Source organism: Pituophis catenifer, unplaced genomic scaffold, assembly GCF_029215685.1.
Source record: "Pituophis catenifer annectens isolate HBS135680 unplaced genomic scaffold, rPitCat1.0.hap2 SCAF_1, whole genome shotgun sequence".
In the NCBI taxonomy this organism is placed as follows: domain Eukaryota; kingdom Metazoa; phylum Chordata; class Lepidosauria; order Squamata; family Colubridae; genus Pituophis; species Pituophis catenifer.
The window spans coordinates 192691389-192714174 of NW_027256881.1; the positions used below are offsets into that span (position 1 = coordinate 192691389).

At 38.6% G+C, this 22786-nt stretch overlaps 1 protein-coding gene across 5 annotated transcripts in view; it reads left to right on the top strand.

The window, feature by feature from the left end:
- The first annotated feature begins 1507 nt into the window (after positions 1–1507).
- CCDC141 (coiled-coil domain containing 141) overlaps positions 1508–22786 on the top strand; it is a 127310-nt gene continuing 106031 nt past the window's right edge. For all 5 annotated transcript variants that reach the window (XR_011601653.1, XR_011601655.1, XM_070956794.1 and 2 more), the window contains exons 1-2: positions 1508–1703; positions 2895–3017. Coding sequence is in view for 3 of the 5 variants with exons in the window: in XM_070956794.1 (XP_070812895.1) it covers positions 1602–1703; positions 2895–3017 (225 nt within the window). In the remaining 2 variants the exon portion in view is untranslated. The remainder of the gene's footprint in view (positions 1704–2894; positions 3018–22786) is intronic.

Consider the following 22786-nt stretch of genomic DNA (forward strand, 5'->3'; position numbering starts at 1 on the left):
AAACACCACTAAAAATGACAATAAACGTGTGTGTGATTGATTATTTCATTGTGGCTATCATACATTGGAATAGAACAGGATAACAGATTGGAAGGGACCTTGGAGGTCTCCTAGTCCAACCTCCTACTACGCAGGAAACCCTATATCAGGGGTCTGCAACCTTAAACACTCAAAGAGCCATTTGGACCCATTTCCCACAGAAAAGAAAACACTGGGAACCACAAAACCCTTCCCGTGCCTCACTATTTCTTTTTTTTTTATTATTATTATTATTGAAAAAGTTTTAATCAAGAAAAAAAACACAATTTTCCCACAACCCTCCCACCCATCCCCCCTCCCCCTCCCCGACTTCCCAGAGCAGAACACAAGGTATTTCAGTTAACTTTTAACAATAAACTAAATTGCTTAACTATCCATTAAACTAACATCCCCTCTTTAAAAAAAATTCTTAACCCCCCCATAGATAAAATCATGCTTCTTGGATATAATACTTCTAAAATCACTCATATAACGCTTATACCATTAAAGATTCATTCATAAGCTATTTGATATTTTTTAGTCTGATACTTATTTTGAATATAATCAATCCATCTTCTCCAATCCAATATATATCTTTCTTGTGTATGATCCTTCAAGTATGCCGTGCCTCATTATTTCTTGAGCAGCCACAAACTAGCATATTTCATTCATAGTTGAATGAAACTATATTCTGTTTTCTTCTGAAACTTTTTTTTTTTATTTATTTATCTATGGTTGGCCTACCGGAGGTTGAAAAGCTTAATAAATCGCGTGCCAGCAGGTGTCGCACATTGGCGGTTGTGATACATATTTTGAGTGACAAGGAGCTGCAGCAGAGGGGTGAAAGAGCCACATGCGGCTCCAGAGCTGCAGATTGCTGACCTCTGCCCTATACCATTTCAGACAAATAGTTGCCCAATCACTTCTTAAAAACTTCCAGTGTTGCAGCATTCACAACTTCTGGAGGCAAGTTGTTCCACATATCACCAAATGGTAATTCCTTGCCTTGAAGAGTCTTGGATTGTGATGCGTCTATGCTATTCTTGTTCTTTTTGTGAGTGGTAGAATATCTATAATGTGGGATCGTGAGGCAATGTTTTAAAATGAAGTCTTATGGATGGCTCTTTTAGCTGTTCTAGAGCGGTTTTCTGATAGCTCAGTTCAGCATCACGTAAACAGCGTTTCACAGATAAACAGCAACTTGAGGAAAACGTTCCTTTTCTTTCTCTTCCCCCACTCCCTGTACGTAGCCTTTTACTATTAGCAAACAGAGAAAGCTTTATGTTTTGAGACCTAAGATCCATGTTTATAGGGGGCAAAAACGGATCGCAGTTAAAAACTACAAAAATAGAGGAGTGTCATAGCCCTCTCCCTCCCTCCCTGCCTTGAAAGATAAATTCAATGGGGGGCGTCTATTTTTAACCTCCTGTTCTTTCCTTTTGGCAGAGCAATCAGTGTTAGCTGAGCTCTTTGACGGAAGGGAGCCAAATAACCCCATTTGCTGCCTTTTGCAATGACCAGCAGCTTTCCCCAGCTGCCAGAGGGGAACCTTTTCACAGGAAGCCCAGTTCTACGGCAACACTATGACCAGCAACAATAGTACCGAGGAGCCACTTTCCACAACCACTGTTAGTTCAGTTCTGGTTGAAGCTGGGGATTGCAGAATTGTCATTGCTCTTCTTAAGGTAAGTGGAACAGAGCCTAATTCTACCTCGGCTAGATGGTTCGCATTCTGAACTCTGCTCAAATGTTCACGTATAAAAGTTAAATGCTGAGCCGCCGAAGAAAAACCCCAAGGAGCGGGATATTGTACTGCAAGTTTCTGATGAGTGAAAGAGTTTAAAAAAATCAATCAAACTTCATTCAAGAGAAATAATTTGCTTTCTGATGAGCAAATTTAAAAATCAATCAAGCATCATCCCAGATAAATAATTTGCTTTCTTTAAAGATATATTGACTAAAATTAAATAAACAGCACAGCAAAGTGTGCGGGGACATCTTTATTTGCATGTAGTTTTTCCTCTGATTGTGATTGCATTCACTGATAATTTATAACTTTGATTTCCATATTATTAAGGATTATATTCGGTTTATAAAAGTGCATTAACCTAAGCTGATTAGCTAAAGGAATCATTATCATGTTAATGTATAGGGAAATTATTAGTGCTCATATGGTGCAAATATCAATTTGCATTTTATGAAGTAAAAAGGCTTGTTTAAAACCTGAATGAGAATTATTTCACCATCTCATTTTAGTATACGCATTCATTGCACATTGCCTCTGTTGAAACTTATGTATGCTAAAGTTTATGTGCTGTTGTATTTTTATGTGAGCCACTGAGACTTGGCTTTGACTGTGGTCAAAACATCTCTAATATAAATAAATATTTATAAATAAAAGTAAAACATTGTTATGGCTTGCAAAGGAAAGTCCAGGCTGATCCAAAATAGTGAAGTTCAGCATTAGACCTATTAAAATAAACATGTAATTTAGTAGCCTTCGTTCTATTTATTTAAATACTTCTACTGAAGCATGACTTCATTTAGATCCAGCTCATAATCCTTTATGTCAGGTGTTCTAACCCGCAACTCTCAGATTGCACGCTGCCCTGGAGAGCTAATAATATGGCCTTACAAGACGGTAAACTTTTAACATTATTTATATATAATATACATTAACTATATTATACAATTTTATATACCACCCAAGACAATTTCTCTTTACTCAATGCATCCAGGCAAGCCAAAAAGTTAGACCTGCCAGCTGTATATCCTTTAAGCTGATTTTAGCTTATTACTGTCTGAACCAATTACTGTAGAAAAATATGGTGTACTGCATCTGCTTAGAACAATATTTGCTTATATTTCTGTTTTAGTGTGGCAAATGGGTCCAGCTGCAGCTAGTTGAATCAATACCAAATTTATTAGAAATTGGCAGCAATGAAGAAGAGACCAAAAAATTATTATATGATCATGAACTTCTCCTGACTAAGCTTAAGGTAAGAGAAACAATACAACCCGAAATGCTGTAATTTATGGTTATCATTGTGATTTGAAAGTTGAAACTGACCATTCAGCAGAATTGTGTGCATTATCACAATCAATCATGTAAGACGAGTTCCTCCACATTATTAAAATAAGCCTTTAAAAAATCAAGCAGTAAATTATCTTTCCCCAGCAGCTCCTCAGACCTTGTCTGTATCAAACCTCTCCTAAACCCTTGCTTCACAGATAGGAGTTGACAACTAAACGTGATGATCAGCATCCACAGACAACCATTGACAAATACTTGCTTCTGATGGCAACATCAATTTTCATGTTTTGTGAATGGCTACCACCAGGTGGCAGAGTCAGTTATCGACCTTAAGTGCCCTCCAGATGTGTCGGACTATAATTTCCAACCAACTCCATTGACCTGGCTGGCTGAGGATCATGGTAGTTATAGTCTAACATAAGTGATAGGCAATAAGTTGTCAAGCCTAATATAATGGAAAAGGATTCAGGAAGGCCAACAAATAACAACAAATCAACAGTCACATTTACTCCCTAGATTGGCAAAGTATAGTTTTAGAGTCCCTGAAAGAAAGATGATATGGTACTCTTATTCTCTGCTATTTTTATTTCAGCTCCCAGCACCATACATCAGTATGTACAAATGTTGGTGTAATGTTTCAATGGACACCAGAACACATGGAATTAAAATAAGTTTATCTTCCGTTTTGTAGTCCTCTCTGTCATACTTACCAATAACTACATTAGGGGAATGCAAAATCCTAGATGATATACTAAATTAATAAATAAGGGATTAGATAGTGCAGATAAATAAATTATTTATTTATTTATTTATTAACTAAATGGCAATAATTCATACAGTCTTCTGAAATTTTTGCAATTGATATCTGGTAGCCCATTCAGTCTAATTGAAGTAGATAGCTGCTTATCAGGACTATCTGACTTGTAATTCATGACATACTGGTAGTCCTCGACTTCCAACCACAATTGAGCACCAAATTTATGTTGCGAAGCGAGAAATTTGTTAACTGAGTTTTGCTCCATTTTATGCCACATTTGTTAAGTGAATCACTGCAGTTGTTAAATTAGTAACATTATTGTTAAGTGAATCTGGTTTTCTCATTGACTTTGTGTTGGAATTCATTGTTGTAATGTATTTTTATGCAACAACTACAGTAATATTTAGCCAGTAGATGGCAGTGTTTACAAGTTTGGATCTATGGTATATACTCTATGCTCTTTTGTTCTAAGTAGAGTTTCTGGTTTCCTGTTACAGTTATATAGTTAAGCAGTAAAGCACATGGTGACTGTACTCTTTGTTTGCTCTGTGGTGCTATATATATAAACAGAATGTCTAATATTTTGCTTGCCAGAATGTCACAAAAAGTGATCACATGACCCTCATAAATATGAACCAGTTGTCAATGTAAATGTAAATCACATCTCCATGGGGATGTTGCAATGGTCATAAGTGTGAAAAATGTTCATAAGTCACTATTTTCAGTGGCATTATAACTTTGAATGGTCATTAAATGAACTGTTGTAAGTCGAGGACTATGTGTATTAACCATGTTAGCTAAGACCTCTGGCACATCCAGTTCAGAAACATTTCTACATTGGTAGAGGAAGGTGACCTCTCAAGTGGTAGACTTTGTTATCATGAAAAGCAGGGGCGCTATTCAGCAGATTCTGACAGGTTCTGGAGAACTGGTAGAGGAAATTTTGAGTAGTTTGGAGAACCAGCAAATATCACCCCTGGCTGGCCCCAGAGTGGGGTGGGAATGGAGTTTTTGCAGTATCCTTCTGCTGCCACGCCCACCAAGCCACGCCCATCAAGCCACACCATGCCCACCAAGCCATGCCCACAGAACCAGTAGTAAAAAAATTTGAATTTCATCACTGATGAAAAGGTATCCTTTTCCTGGACAGAATATAAATCTGAATGAACGGGATTCAATATGGAATAATAATCTTAAAATGACAAAGGCGACAGTTTACAAGGAAAACCAATACAAGCTGTTTTATAGATGGCATATGGCCCCAGCTAGGATAGCGAAGATCTACCCCAATTCGAGCCCTAAATGTTGGAAATGTGACCATCAGCAGGGTACTTTCTATCACTGGTGGAGTTGTAATCAGGCACAAAAATTCTGGAGGATGATATGGATGTGGATTAGAGAAATAATAAAAGAAAATTTTGATTTCGAACCAAAAGCCTTTCTCCTGGGAATTTTGAAAATTGAATATGCAAAAAAGAAAAAGTACTTAATTATACATATTCTGACAGCCGCTAGAATTTCCTTTGCCCAGTATTGGAAAGAAAAACAAATACCACCTCAAGAACATGTTATTGGGAAAATACTGGAGTGCGCCGAAATGAACAAACTGACTTCAGAAATTAATGACAGAGAAGATTCGGAATTTTATAGCGTGTGGGACATGTGGTACGAATGGATGGGGAAAAGAAATAAAGAAGGAAATAGAGTATAGAGATTAAGTATTAATTAATCAACAAAATCCATGGAGAAATGAACAGTATTACATTTAGTCTTAGAGATTTGAGCACTATTATCTTTAAGTGTTTTGAAATTAAATTTAGCTTTAAGAAACAATATCAAATAAAAGACAAGTAATAATGCATGTAGATGTATATATGTATATATTTGCACTAATGAACCGAAAATGTATTGAATGTATCACTATATGTTATAATAAAAATCAAATTTAAAAAGAAAAAGAAAAAAAGAAAAGGTATCCCATTGTTACTACTCCATTTTTTGTTATTGCTCAAACAATCTCATTGTACTTATGTCGTGCACTGACAGTAAAGATTTGAATTTTTCAACAGACAAGAGGGGGGGTGACTGAGATGGCTGTCAATATCGCAACACCACAATCAAAACCATCTCCTTTTATGTGTTGCTTAAAAAAAAGGGGGGGACATGGCTTTGAATGCATGGGTATAGCCACAATATTGGCTTGCTTGCTTGCTTGCTTGCTTGCTTGCTTGCTTGCTTGCTTGCTTATTTATTTATTCATTCATTCATTCATTCATTCATTCATTCATTCATTCATTCATTTAAAACATTTAAAAAACCACACATCTGATACTGAACTCTGGGTGGCTTCCAACCAACAGTTATTATATTGTACAATTAATACACATCATATTGTATTGTACAATTAATACACATTTCTATTAAAACCACAAATAGAAACCCCCATCAATCTCACCTTATAACAGCAGAAAGCTAGGTCTTAAGCAGTGGTGGGCTGCTGCCGGTTCAGACTGGTTCGGACGAACCAGTAGTTCCGACCAGCAGCTGGCCCCACCCACCTGCCCTGGCGCTATCTCATCCTATATAATCGCTGGGTTTTTGATGCCACACACATGCGCAGAAGGCATGAACACTCACTTTTTTGGTTCTGGGCGAACTGGTTGTTACAATCGGCAGCAGCCCACCACTGGTCTTAAGTGCTTTTTGGAAGACTAGAGGGGTAGAGGCCTGCTGAACATTGGGGGGAAAAGTGTTCCATAGAGCAGGGACTGCAACCAAAATGGTGGACATCCTAATCCATAAAATGACAATGTTTAAGGCAGGAAGGGGCTAGATAGTGCAGATAGGTATCTTTAGGGAGAGGTGCTCCTGCAGATAACCTGGCCCTGTGCCACATAAGGCTTTAAAGGTAATAGCTAGCATCTTGAATTGCATCTGGAAGGAAACTGGGAGCCAGTGCAACTGTGCAATAGAGGCATAGCATGGGTAAACATAGGGGCAACCATCACTACATGTGCCGCTACATTCTGAAACAATTGTAGCTTGCAGGTGGTTTTATGTAGAACATGTTGCAGTGATCCAACTAGATAATGACCAAAGCATGAGTGGCCTTGGTTTTTGACTCACACGCCTAAATGTCCCTGCAGGAGGAATGTGGGTGGGTGAGAGAAGTCAGCCTTGGATGCAAAGAACAAAGCTATGCTTCAGGAAGAGATGCAGAGCAACTAGTTGCTGCTTCAGTTCAAACAACAAGACATTTGGGGCCATGTTGCCATTGGCAGAAAGCTTATGGCAAGGGAAAAGTTATTAATGAAGAAAAGACATTCTCTGGCTCCTGGAGCAGTGGTGGGTTTCAAAATTTTTTACTACTGGTTCTGTGGGTGTGGCTTGGTGGGTGTGGCTTAGTGGGCACGGCAGGGGAAGGATACTGCAAAATTTCCATTCCCTCCCCATTCCAGGGGAAGGTTACTGCAAAATCCCCATTTCCTCCCGATCAGCTGGGACTCTGGAGGCAGAGAATAGATGGGGGCGGGGCCAGTCAGAGATGGTATTTACCGGTTCTCCGAACTACTCAAAATTTCCGCTACCGGTTCTCCAGAACTGGTCAGAACCTGTTGAAACCCACCCCTGTCCTGGAGGTACCATTCACCATCATGCTCATAATGCCCAGGTCCCTGTGTATAATGGGATAACATTAGAGATTTTAATGCAAGCTATTTAAATACTGTACATAGGTGCCTCAAACAGGCACATATTTGAATTTTAGCACATATGGTATCAATTTGCAGCTTGCAGCCTCCACTTTGTGCCATGCATTCAATACAAATAATGACAGCAGCTTCCTTTCCATAATAAAAGCAGAACATGCTGATTTTGGGTGCTGAAAGATCTTGAAGAGAACTTGGATCTTGTAAGCTGAGGTGAACGACTTATTAAAGAAGTAGTTAAGGAAGCTGTTCATTTCTGAACATCACTGGGAGGAAGAAAAAGCTTCCCAGAAGCAGAAAAGTCCTCCAGGGATATCAAACTTGTGTTGTCATGGTGGCGTCACATGATGTATCAGGACAGTTTTTTCTCCTTCGCTAAACTGGGCGTGGCCAGCATGTGACGCATCCGGCCTGCGGGCTGCGAGTTTGACAGCAATCTTCTAAAACAATGCATTCCTCATAATGAACCTACTTCCACATTAGTAAGAAATAAATTTCATAAAAAATTATGTATTGAAATCATACTGGGAAATAATCAAGCAAAGCAGAATTAGACAGAATTGACTCAGATGACAAAATTCAGATGGGGGTAGGGAACTACGTTATTTATATAATTATTTTCACTTGGTAGCAACACATATGTTTCCTTGAGAAATTGATGGTGATGCTCGCTTCCTCAATTTTTTTCACAACAACTCTATGAGGTCAGCAGAAAGAAAGCACAGTCCCACAGTCATCAGGTGTGATATTGTGGCAGAGAGTAACCTTGTCCTAACCCAACATTCTAAGTACATTCCAATGCTGCAACAATGAAACTTGAAAGTTTATTTATAAATGAAATAAATCTTTATTATTTCTATAATATTTTTATAGAGTGTTATAACATATAGGATCTCTCGATACTACAACTGAAATCTGGAAATGAGAAGGGGCCATGTAGCTATTTGGAAGAGTTTTACTTCTTAAAATCTTTCTGCCTCTGATCTGTATCTTAACAATATACATTTGCCCCTTGAAAATGTAACACCTGGAATGGAGTCTCCATCAATCTGCTTGCCAATAGTGAATGACCAAAAAAATATTTATCTACAGCAAAGGAAGTATTCAGTAAAGCTGGAGCCATATTGGCCAGGAGTTCTTGGGACTGTAGTCCTCAACATATCTTAGGGTGACAAATTAGAAAAGTAAAAAGGCTTCAGGCTGCTCCAAGCAGAAACTGTGCTGTTTTAGATCTTGTTAATTTGCTTGCCTCACATTCTTCAATATACGATTATTCATCTCACCTCCATAGATCCAGACCTGGAACGGCTGAGAGCATTTTAATTTAATGTACTTGTCAGACCACTTTAGCTGGTTAACATTTTCAAAGGACAGAGGCCCATTCCTCAGGTTGTCTACTTCCCATTTTTAGTCATAGACTTTGTTTTCTAGTAATGGAGTCCTTTCTACCATAATGTTTATCTCCTTGGCAGTAGTGAAATGTAACATTTGTTACTACTGGTTCTGTGGGCGTGGCTTGGTGGTGGGGTAATGTGACTGGGTGGGCGTGGCCAACTTTTTTTTTTTTACTTTTTTAAAGCATTTTTTTACAACCTATTCGGGCGAATAGGTTGTAAAAAAATGCTTTTAAAAGGTTAAAAAAAGGCTCTGATGATTGTGCGGCACAGTTGTGATCGTCAGAGCCTTTTTTTTTTACCTTTTAAAAGCAGTAAGTAATGACGCCCAGGCAGATGGGTGGAACCTCGTGCCGCCATCGCTACCGGTTCTCCGAAACACCTGCCACAATCGCTACCGGATTGCCCGATCTGGTCCAAACTGGGAGCAACCCCTGCTCCTTTGATCAAAATATTTTTTCTTTGAGTATGAATTCCATGTGACGGTAAGGAATGATGCTGATGACAAAAAGTGGAGCTGAAGATAAAATGGTGAAAAAAAATAAGTATGATGAAATAATAATAGCTAGCAGCCTTTTCAGACTTAGGTTTAAGCAGATTAGATGAATAATCGCTGGGACAAGGAAAAAATCTAGAGAATTTGAAGTGTGGTGTTATCAGTGTTTTGTTAATGTTTATTTCTTGCTTTTTAGCAGAGCTGAAAATGAAACAGTGGAATATTTTTAAGAGATGCTAGGAGGGTAAATTATCCGGAATCTCAGTTCGAGAAATATAGAAATCTGATTAATTTTGGAACTTGACCATATCTTGACCGTATTTTGATACTGGTTGACCGTATCTTAATGGGAATGCACTTTGTAAACTGGCTGTACTCTTGAACTTAGTTTTTTCTATAAAATCAGGAAGATTTTTTTACCCACTTAGATTGCTCCACCAGCTGCAGGTGTCTAATGAAATTCTAATGAAATATTATAACACATACATTGCAAATATAATCTTGCTATTATACATTACTATAAGATCCGTTGGTAATTGTTCCTAAACAAACTTTAAAATAATTAAAAATGTGGTTCAATTAAGAGAAAGTACTTTGTACAAAGCTATTTTATGCAAGCCTATAGAACTGATGCCCCATTGGATGTTAGGAATTGTTTTATTCCCTGAAATTCATTGATTTTTCAATGATTTGTTGAATCAGTCTACTTTTACTTATGGAGTTCTTAAGGAAACTGGCTTTCTGTATGAATAGTGTCAAAAATATAAGGATCAGGGTTATTTAAGAGTTTTGAATGAGAAATCTGGTTTGATTTGTTCTGTAATTCATTTGCTTTCTTGTCTGTCCTTGGCTTCTGGCAAAAAAATATGCCAATTTGGGAGAATGACTGTACCATTCGTTTAACAACCATTGATTTGCTTAAGAACCATGGTGATTCACTTAATGACCACTATGACAAATGTAAAAAAAAATGGGTCCAGTTACATGGGTGACTCGACTTACAACTGCAATGATTTAAAACCAGATTTTCAGTCCAAATTGTGACTCTAGACTTTTCTAGCTAATAAGAGATATATCTTTATTGGGATAATTGCATGAACTGCATGAATATTCAATGAAGACTCTACACTTTTTAATATTAAGATTTGGCTTGTTGTCAAATATTCTGTGAAACAAATGGTTATGCTTGGTGTTTTGTGAGTGGATTAAACTCTGAAAGTGAGTTAGAGGATTTAGGGAATGTATCTACACATTCTTGACTGGTTGCCAAGGTCCTGTTTTGTGTCATAGTAAAGGTCACCATGGACTAGAGTAGAGACCTTGGAATGTATGCATAAATTTTGCTCTGCAGAATTAGTTTTCTTTCTGAAAACACAGGCATTAGTGAATAAGTTTGTCAACGCTCCTTGAAATTCATTCAGAGCGCTGTTTATTATTTTACTTGCTCCAACCCAAATAAAGGAATAAATTAGGAGAGCATCTAGTTTGGGAGAAAATATTCATGTTTTATTGTAATAATGAAGAATATATGTAACTCGGTGCTGTGAATTGTTGGGTTCTTGGATCATGATTTTACCTAGTCTGGTGATGAAAAGCTGGCAAGGAGAAAATAAAGCTCATTGAGAACCTATCAAATGTTTGTCTTTAGGAGGAGGACTATTGTGTGTTTTAACACATTAGATTGTGCTATATACCTCTGTTAGGTACTCTGTTAATCCTGGAACCTGCGAGAAAGGGTTTGTGTCCTGTGAGGGATAAAGAACTATTCCAATTAGAAAACCAAACAATAGTGTAAAGTGTTATGAACATTTTTTTCCACAAAAACATCTAGCTAGAAAGACATTTCTAAGACTTTTTAAGTCTTTCTAAACTCTTGTTTCTGTTCATATTTCACTTGATTACCAATACTTCAGGTCTGTAACACCTCAGTATGTGTGCGTGCACATATACCCTTCTTATGCTAAGACCTTAATGAACTCCCCTAAATTGCTTACTGTCAACTTTCATAGGGAAAGGGCTTCAACAAATTGCTCTCAGTGGGAGCAATTCTTGTTTCTGTCCCTATTGTCTTTTATTAGCTTTTTCTCTTGGTCCACACTACTGCTTATTATTATTGCTTTGCCCCTCAAGAGAGCAGATTAGCAAGCACTGGTAGCAGGGGAGAAGGAGAAGCAAAATAAGAGATAAGCAGTGGCCTTTGCTGCAGTGGGAATTTTGGCAGAAAGGAGAATAGCAAATAAAGATTGGTAAAAAGAGTACAAGAAAGGCTGCCTCAATCTGCTGATCATTCATATAATTGGATGCCGTGACTCATGCAATCAATTTTGTAAGTCTTACTTATCACAGCTCAAAGAGATGTATCAGCCTGAAAAAAACCCCCTCATATTACATTAGACTCAGGAAAGCAAGAAGTAACATTTACAACTTCCATTTATTCAGACTAACTGTTTGCCTAAGCAATGGTTCTTTGCCTCCAATCCTGTTAAATTTATCTGTTACTTAAAAAAAAAAAACCCATATATTCCTATTCCACTGTATTATATTCATGCCAAAAAGCATCGCAAGTAAGTGGTTCAAAGAGCCTCATCGGGATAAAATTGGAGCTATCTTGCCCAGGTATGTAAATATAATGCAGAAAGTTCATGGCTCAGTAATAAAGCAAGTGTGTGTGTGGGAGGGGGGACAGGGGCGGGATACTCTGATTGAATCTATGATATATCCAAAAAAGACAAAGGAAGATTTCCCTCTGAAACATGAGAGACAGCACTAAGATAAAAATGAATAATAGTTTCACTGCACCACACAAAATGGGCCATTTACACATTGACTGTACATTTGGATAAAGTCAATAATGTCCTGCAGATAACTTTTCATTTTTCTATTATTTCTCTTCCCTGCCACAGCATTTCCTATTTTTTTTTTCATGCAGTGTAATTTTAATTTATTTACACTTTCAGTATTCTCCCCTTCCTAGAAATAGGTCACTTTGAGATATCACATCCAGGAAGGTCTTTTTCTCAAGTAGCTCATTCATGTGTTTTAACCTCCTTCCCCTCCCATTTTAGTACACCTTTAGTAATCCAGCTAGCTTTCAAGTGTTAGTTTTCTGCCTACAGAAGATAAGTAGATGCCTTATGGAGCAGGAGAGGAAGCAAATCACTTGCTAATTCTCTTTCCCACCTCATTGTTTTCTAGCTACAGACGTGGTCAGAGTGCAATGATAAGAATGCTAGATCAGTAATGAAAGATACAGAATTGCACTGCTATTCAGTTGTGTGTTGTTTTGTGACAACATACGCATGGATAATAGTATGAGCTGCCATCTGGAAGGGCTAGAAGAAGGGTTCCTAGAAGCATTGCTAGGCTAAGGGGAAAAGACCATTTGAAAGCAGAAGGAGTGTAAGGAGCTTAGCCATTTTTATAACATGCTTCTTTATTCCAAATTTCATCCCTCTCATCAGCTGGTTTTTAAGTTGCTGGATTCTGCTACACAGTTGAAATCAATGTGGTTTTATCTGATCCTAGGAGAAAAATTGTTAAGGATTTCTTCTGTGGGTTATGGAACAAATAAGATACAAAGGAAAGAGGAGAATACCAATTGAAATATTTCTTGCTGTCTCTCATTTAATTTCTTTTGCTTTAACACTAGAGTATTTGTTTTTAAAAGCAATAGCAATAGCACTTAGACTTATATACCACTTCCCAGTGCCTTACAATCCTCTCTAAGAAGTTTACAGAGTCAGCATATTGCCCCCAACAATTTGGGTCCTCATTTTACTTATTTCGAAAGGATGGAAGGCTGAATCAACCTTGAGCCTGGGTAGATTCGAACTGCCAAATTGCAGGCAACCGGCAGTCAGCAGAAGTAGCCTGCAGTACTCCATTCTAACCACAGTGGCTCTTTAATTCTTTAACCAGAGCAACTGAATTAACCAGGATTGGCCATATGGAATGCAGTATCCCAGCTACCAATTCTACCTGCTAGTTTGTTTTTTAATGCAATTTTTGCAGTCATGAAAGGAATGGGGTAGTTATTTAAAGGACTGCTGGATTTTCCAAGAATCACTTAGACTATTAATGCTGAATTAGGTACTGAACTAAAAGGCCTAAAATTGCTTATTGAAAACATTATAGACTTTGGACATGTGTATCCTAAGTTCAGAAATGTTTTGAATTGTCAACAGACCCTATGTAATTGTCAGAGCTAAAAGATTTAACAGAAATCGTTTATTTTCTCAATTTCTGTTCTGTTTCAACCATCAAGGTCAAAGGATGTCACAACTACCAAAAAAAGTGTTTTTCTTGGCTGTTACAGAAAGAGAAATTCCATTGTGTTAAAACAGATGGTGTGATTTTATTACCCGCCTTCCCTAAAGCATGGAGGTGTTCTGATTTTCCTGGATAATTTTTGCATCAAACTTCACTTGTAAAGTTATAGCACATAAAAATATAAAGAGAACCCTGTAGGATCCAACCAACAAACTCATATAGTTTCACCGAGTACTCTCAGAGGCATCTATAGGGAAGAAGGGATTTTAAAAAAGAAACCTCAAGATGGTAGACATAACCACATGGCAAAAGCTCTGTGTCAGGGTTCCAAGTAACACCCTCAACGAACCGTCCTCTTGTATGTATGTTGATGTTCAAAGGGATGGAGTTTTTATTGAGTAATTGCATGTGTCATCTTGACTCTTCTTTTTACCCCATTCTAGTGGGAACTCCACTCTCCGGGTGTAATTTGTGGTCCTTCTAATTATTATCTCATGGAATAAATTAGGTTGGTAATCTTATGGCTGCCAATACTGAAAGTAATATATTGCTATCACAGCTTGCATTCATTAGCAGCAGTATCCTGCATGAGCTAGTTTAATCCCCGTTAAAGTTGTCCCATTTACCATGTAAATGGGCTGGAGAGTGAAAAAGTGAATCACAGCTATTATATGTTCTGGTCTTAAATATAGGACCTCGATTTAGTTGGCAGTGCTTTAGGCTTACTGAAATTAATGCAATAAATTAGTCCTGATTTCAGTGGAATTAAAATAGGACCAAGTTAGCCTATTTCCCACAAAGTATAGTTAGGTGCTATTACAAACTATTTTCAATTTCTTATGGTTCAACAACAACCTAAAAAATGGTGCAACTTAGTTTCTAATCCATGCAATTAATCATAACTCCATTTCAAACAGATTTAGATTAGATTTTTTTAAAAAATAAATGCAACATCATCTGGACCATGACATATGGGAAAAATGTAAAAGAGTACAGAAGTAAGCTGCGATTTCACATTTGTACAAAAGGTTACGGTCCAGTCAATTTGCATTGGAAGTGTACCTAAACACTTTCAAAAATTTATGAGGGCAACATGTGCAGAGAACAAAGTTTAATAAAGAGATATAGCTGTTATTTCATGGATTTTTAACTTTCAGTCATCATTGATTTAGTTAAAATTAATTTATAACATTAATATAAATTCCCACATAATTAAATATTTTTTTATACATAGCCAAGACTCTTTTTATGTCTCTTTCCTTTTTAGTATAATAAACATTACTTTGGTTGACTGAAATCAGAGATTATAATTTTAAGCAATAATTTAAGAGTGCTAATTCAACCATTCATTTCTAAGAATTACAGTAAATGTGTTAGTTGTTTGTGCCAGTATTGTTTATAGAAGATATTTATTTAGAATTATATGAATTTTTTCATACTATAATGGTATGGTGTGCACTAACCCTTACCCATCACAAGCAAATAACTGTGCTTAATGGAATAATTGCTTGAAAGGCATCAACTGGTACCTACACAATTTGAGACTTCCAGAGTTGAAGAATGTTGTCTACTAGGAATGTACACTGAACCAGAATATGTGATTACAGATAGTCCTTGACTTATGACCACAATTGAGCCCAAAATTCCCATTGCTAAGTGAGTTCTGACCCAAATTATGACCTTTCTTGCAGTTGTTAAGTTAGGCAGATGGGTGTTAAGTGAATCTGGCTTCCCCATTGACTCAATAGCAGTAATTGTGAGTGGGATCTTAGAGTCATAGTGGACAATCATTTAAATATGAGCCAGTAGTGTGCTGCAGCTGCCAAAAAAGGCAACACAGTTCTGAGCTGCATAAACAGAGGGATAGAATCAAGATCACGTGAAGTGTTAATATCATTTTATAATGCCTTGGAAAAATCACATTGGGAATACTGCATCCAGTTTTGGTCGCCATGATGTAAAAAAGATGTTGAGACTCTAGAAAAAGTGCAGAGAAGAGCAACAAAGATGATTAGGGAACAGGAGGCTAAAACATATGAAGAGCGGTTGCAGGAACTGGGTATGTCTAGTTTGATGAAAAGAAAGACTAGGGGAGACATGATAGCAGTGTTCCAATATTTTAGGGGCTGCCACAAAGAAGAGGGAGTCAAGCTATTCTCCAAAGCACCTGAGGGTAGGACAAGAAGCAATGGGTGGAAACTAATCAAGGAGAGGAGCAACTTAGAACTAAGGAGAAATTTCCTAACAGTTAGAAAAATTAATCAGTGGAACCACTTGCCTCCAGAAGTTGTAAATGCTCCAACATTGGAAGTTTTTAAGAAGATGTTGGATAACCATTTGTCTGAAGTGGTGTAGCATTTCCTGCCTAAGCAGGGGGTTGGACTAGAAGACCTCCAAGGTCCCTTCCAACTCTGTTATCCTGTTCTGTTCTGACTTTGCTTGCCAGAAGTCAGAGAAGGTGATCACTTGGCCCTGGAACACTGCAACCATCATAAGTATAAACCAGTTGTCAAGCATCTGAATTTTGATCTTGTGACCATCAGGTTGGTGCACTGGTCGTAAGTGTGAAAAACAGTCATAAACCACATTATTAGTGCCTTTGTAACTTCAAACGGTCATTCACTGAATGGTTATAAATTGAGCTGCATTTAGATTACTGGCATACAATTTTTATTTATTTGTCCAATTTTATAAGACTAACAACCTATCTGATAAACTCTGAATGTGAAGCAAAGAAAAGAAACAAAAGATTACATTAAACTAAAACCAAATAAAACCCCATCAAGGTTTAACAAAAATACTAATGGTATTTATATAAGGGGATTTATTTCACTAAGACGTGCTTCTTTCTTTTGCACTAAGAATTATTTTTAATTACTTTTCCCACCATGATATTTTGTTTTGGGGCAAGATTCAACTGTCAGAAAACAAGATGATATCTAGCTGCTTAGTTTTCGGAAAGAAACTATTTGGTGATTTTATTTTCTACTATTTTATTTTCATGGGCTGCAAGAATTGAAAAGGCAGACTGGTTTTTGCAGTTTAGAGATTGAAACAGGTGATGTCTAAACAAAGACAAAAGGCCATGACTGTTTCCACAATAAAGTACTTGTATAAACTTCAGGAAACATAAAGACAATCTTTTGCTGATCTATTTAAGCCACCAATGTTTTCTAAATGTATTTCACAGAGCTAAAGTACATGACAAAATGTACATTTTACATTGTGTAGTGCTTCTTCAGATTTTTTTTAAAAAAATTCTACATTTAAATATAGAAGGGATGTCAGTGTATAGCAAGGATAGGCAACTGCAGTCTTAAACATCCCATTATTGTTATTTTAAGAAGTTTCCAAGCAACAAGTCGCTCCCATTTCTGTCTCTAATCTCCCCCCATTTCTCATCTAGCAGTTCCTCCAGAGCTCAAAATTGTACCCCTGAAGTTAGAATCAAGGCTTTCCTGGCAGTTCTACCAAGTGCTGGGAATTTGCCTGTTCGCTCTTTTATGGTTGATCCTGAAAGACAGCTCCAACACTATCTAACCATTACTTCAATATCTTCATTGCCAATTGTAAGGCTTTCTAGTTGGGGCATCTCAGGCTTGGTAGAGTCTTAACTGGTACAATAGGTGGAGTTTGGTGAAGGCTGTCTGGCGATGGTTTTTGCCTCAGCAGGAGCTTAGGATCCAGGTGGAACAAACCACAAACTACCTCTTCCACAATATCTGCCAAGGTTGATGTTATTTGATGCTTATACACTATTAGCAACTTTTCTTTGATGGGTTTAAGCTGTGTTTGTCTGGCCCCATCTAGATTCCTCTAGTTTTAACCTTCCATAACATCACTGACACAGGCTGTGGTGGCAAGGTATTACCCTGAACCAGTGGTGAAATTCTCTACGGATTGCCACCAGTTTGCTACCTGCATATGCACAGTATGCACCAAATGTGCGCTGTCCACCCGCATGCACAGCGTGCACCAAAAGCATGCTGCGTGTGCATGCGCAGTGCACACCAAACACATGCTTTGCATGGAAAAAGAAGACTTCACTAGGTAAGTAGAACAGTGAGGGGAAAGAACAGCTGTGCCGCGTGATTTAGCTTCGTTAGAAAGCAGGATTTCCTGCTTTCTAGTGAATATAAACCGCGCGGCACAGCTGATTGTCGCTTTTTTAAACTACTGGTTTGCCCGAACTGGTAATTTTTATTACTACCGATTCGCCCGAACTGGACCGAACCAGTAGCATTTCACCCCTGCCCTGAACAAAAAAAAATTGGCATTTTCTAGGCGCTTCATCTATATATTATATTTCACAGGGATAGCACTGCAACCCCATACTGGAACTTTCCTGCACTTGTTTTCTGCCCATGACACCACCACTTAGGTGCCAAACTACTATATAACCATGCCCTGGGCTTCCAAAGGTTGTAAGTGTTCAAAAGAATACAGTGATCAATGATACTGAAAGCCACTAAAAGGTCTAACAGAACCAAGAGGAGCATGTTTCCCCTGTTCAGGACCCAATAAAAATAATCTACCAATGCAGTTTCAGTTCTATAACTGGCTTAATCTCAACTGGAAATGATTCAGATAATCCATTTCCTCCAGGCTCTATAACTATTTCTCCCCCTCCCCTTCTCCACAGCCTTTCCTAAAAAGATCCACAACAAAAGTTGTTAAAAATATTGGGCTTTGGGAGGGTTTCCCCCCCCCAACAAAAAGCACATTTCTGCAGCATTGTCCTCTCTGTCTCTCAAAGAAGCATTCCCTCCTAGATCCAGCCATTCTTATCCTACCTAGTCACCTGAAGGAATCAGAGGATATGAGCCTAATACACAGGTAGCAGAGTTCAAACTACAAAGAATCCTGTCCAAGTTTTGGCATTCCCTAAATTGAAGAGTATCATAATAGCACAAGATGCCATCTTACTCATCATCATCAACAGTGCGCAACTGGTGTCCAACCCAGAACGGATATGAGGAGCTTCATCTGCCAAGAATCCTGCAATTCATTTAGCATGCCTGCAAGCATTTTATCCTGTCCGTCTTTCCCCAGAAAGATCTAGGTAACCCTTATCAAATGGAAAACTGTGGATGCAATAAGCATGGAGAACGATGACTTCGTTGCACTGTATACTCTTGAACCAGAACTCTTATCAATGTTTGGTCACCTTCACTTCTGGTTTTGTACCACAATTCTTGTAAGTATTTTCTGCAGGAACATACTTCCAAACAAGGTCATGGAGTGAAAGGGATTTATTTGCAGAAGTCCAGGAAAAGCCTATTTTTAGACTTTGAGGGAAACAGTGGCTAATTCTGAAAGAGAGAATTCCAGCAAAAAATCGTTGTGATCCCTATTCCCTAAATAGCTTAAAAGCTACTGATCTAAACTAACTAAGAATGAATTCTCTATACAGCACACAGTTATTAGCACACATTCAATCCCCCCCCCAACTACTATTTCACCACACACTCTAAATTTTAGTCCAAGAAGCTGAGAGGGTAAATAAAGACCGAAAGTCATATTAAATGTCTCCTCCACCCAATGGGATGCCTCGCGTCCCCCCTTTGTGTCATATATAATATTGCTTAAATTAGAGCTTGGCTGAAATTACAAGGCTTATGTTCTCCTAACTTTACGCTGGACAATACATAAAGCTCATGATACATTATTGCGCAAAACAGCTGGTGTACCCTGGATAATGGCTTTTTTCAAATAGGATAATGAATTGTAAATTAAAATATTGTGGTACAGGCCATTAGAGAATGGCTTGCAATTTCAGAGTTATCAGTGGATAGCTCTGTGATACCTTCTGAATGACCTTGTGGTGGATCTTATGTTATCATTCTGCTATGTGACCCTTGATGCCCTTGTGTACTGTAAAGATATTTTAAGCAACTGCAGTGCTGACAGGACCAGCGATTGCTGGCACATTATGCTAGACATGAGCAATGCTTTCCAGTGTTGGGTGTGTGGAAAACCTAAGGGGAAGTGTTCAAAAGTGTCAGTCCAGTGTTAGGAAAATAGAAGGAAAACAGAGGCACTAAGTACATTCTTCATACCTGCATAGTGGCTTACTAGGGTTGTTTTTAGTGCCAGGATGAAAGCACCATTTGCACAATTGTTTCTCACTCTATGAGGGACGTGATGGCTCAGTGGCTAAGACGCTGAGCTTGTCGATCGAAAGATTGGCAGTTCAGCGGTTTGAATCCCTAGTGCCACGTAACGGGGTGAGCTCCCGTTACTTGTCCCAGTTTCTGCCAACCTAGCAGTTCAAAACCACGTAAAAAATGCAAGTAGAAAAATAGGGACCACCTTTGGTGGGAAGGTAACAGAGTTCCGTGCGCCTTTGGCATTTAGTCATGCCAGCCACATGACCATGGAGACATCTTCGGACAGCGCTGGCTCTTTGGCTTTGAAACGGAGATGAGCACCACCCCCTAGAGTCGGGAACGACTAGCACATACGTGCGAGGGGAACCTTTACCTTTACCTTTATTTCTCACTCTGTTGATGTTGTTTTAGTCAAGTTGTGTTTTCTGTCCTACCATTGGCTGACAAAATAATGTGATTACTGGGATCATCAGAATTTTGGCTGCAGGAATTGAAGTCACTATATGTCATAAGGTAGAATACTTGACAAACACCCATTTTAGATATTTATCCCTACTTTTTAAAGTTTTTTTAAAGTTATATTTTTGTTCCTTTAGCTTAAACTGGTTTCCAACCACCATCTCTGACTGATGTCCAATGACACAAGAGTTATAGATTTTCCTCTCTACCTTGTAGTTCTTTTTCTATCCAAATCTCTCTGAAGTTTAGGGAATTCGAATGGATTAACATACTGAAGGCAGATCTTGTTGCATGAGGAAAAATTGACTTGTGTGAAGTTGGATGGAGAGTTTATCTTTCTTTCTCTCTCCCTTCCTCCATGATAACTCCTATTATGTTGTTGTTTTATAGGAGCTCTTTTCAAAATAGAGAAATATTTCATAGATATTTAAATATTTTAATACACAGAGATTTCTTTTTATTTATTTATTCACGAAATTTAATTGCCACCCATCTTGTAGCCAATGACTCTGGGTGGCTTACAACATAAAAACTTTAAAATCGGTCGTAAAAAACACAGCAGATAAAAACATTAACAGATAAAGTCATTAATACAAGATGGCAAAGAAGGGAACCAGACACATGGAGGTGGGGGGGAGGAGGTGGGGTTAAGTTTTAATTAGTCAACCACCTCAAGTATGAAATTCCTCCAATTGGGACCCCAAGCCCAATCTGGCAAAGCTAAGTCTTAAGGCTCTTTTGAAACATCAGGAGGGTGTGAGCCAGTGGTGGGTTTCAAAAATTTTTACTACCAGTTCTGTGGTGTGTGGCTTGGTGGGCGTGGCATGGCTTGGTGGGTGTGGCTTCGTGGGCATGGCAGGGGAAGGATACTGCAAAATCTCCATTCCCACCCCACTCCAGGGGAAGGATACTGCAAAATCCCCATTTCCTCCTGATCAGCTGGGACTTGGGAGGCAGAGAATAGATGGAGGCAGGCCCAGTCAGAATTTTTACTACCGGTTCTCCGAACTACTCAAAATTTTCGCTACCGGTTCTCCACAATTGGTTAGAACCTGCTGAAACCCACCTCTGGTGTGAGCCAATCTCACCTCAAGGGCTAATATATTCCAGAGAGCAGAAGCCATGGCAGAGCAGGTTCTTCTTCCTGGATCCCTCCAACCAAAATTTCCCCCTCTGTAGGCTCCCTCTGCTGGCACTGGTGGGGCGGGACAGTCCCATCGTGAGACAGTTCCTCAAGTAGACTGGACCCATGCCATGCAGGGCTGTAACACCTTGAATTGCACCCAGAAGCAGGCTGGCAACCGGTGCAGATTGCAATGCTGTGGTATAATATGGGCCACTCTGGGAGGCCTAAGAACTGCCCCCGCTGCTTCACTGTACACTAGCTGTAGTTCCCGAATGTTCTTCAAGTGTAGCTCCATGTAGAGCTCATTGCAATAGTGAGGTGAGTAGGGCTGAGCGCAAAAACTCCTAATCCAGAAAAGGCCACAATTGGAGCACAAAACGAATTTATACATAGGCTCTCCTACAGTGGTGAATTCCAATTTTTTTTTACTACTGGTTCTGTGGGCGGAGCTTGGTGAGCATGGTGTGGCTTGGTGGGCATGGCAGGGGAAGGATACTGCAAAATCCCCATTCCCTCTCCACTCCTGGGGGAAAGATATTGCAAAATCTCCATTTCCAGCCCACTCTGGGGCCAGCCAGAGGTGGTATTTACCAGTTCTACTCAAAATTTCCGCTACCGGTTCTCCGAACGGCTCAAAATGTCTGCTACCGGTTCTCCAGAATCTGTCAGAACCTGCTGGATTTCACCTCTGCTCTCCTACCTGCAACTGCCACCTGCTCTTCAAGAACTTACTTCTATTTACATCTAACAAGGCATTTTCCTGGATGGAAAGAACCCTTGAGGACAGAATGGCTAATTAATCCAAGAAATTCTATTCTATTCTATTCTATTCTATTCTATTCTATTCTATTCTATTCTATTCTATTCTATTCTATTCTATTCTATTCTATTCTATTCTTAGTTTTCATACTCATGCACAATCAAATGCAGAGAGTTATTTCTGGGGAAAAAACCCACCCAGAATTAACAGGCATTCTTTGTCCTGGGAAATACTATAATCTCAAATCAGCCCAATTACTTTTAGAAGTATTGACACCATCTATTCCATTTGTATTAATCCAGAGTATATTTAGAGTCTGCCTTATATTCAGGATAATAAATGCTTTTCTTAATGTTATTCTTTCCCTGGGATGGCCTTGGAAATCCTCTAGTGAATAAGCTAAGAGTGACTGAGATACTTTTAGTGAATCAATACCTAGGTCTGCTTTAAGCACACATAAATGTCACTTTCTGACTTTGCTCTGTGCACAAAATGCAATGGATGGTAAGAGGAACAGCTGGCACTGCAAACAAATTGGCTGACTTGAAATATATTTATTGAATTCATAGGCTGCTCTGCCTAACAAGAGAAGCACATAATGGCCAAATGTGCCCATTTACCTATTGGCAAATAGCTTGCAATTAAAAAATAAATCG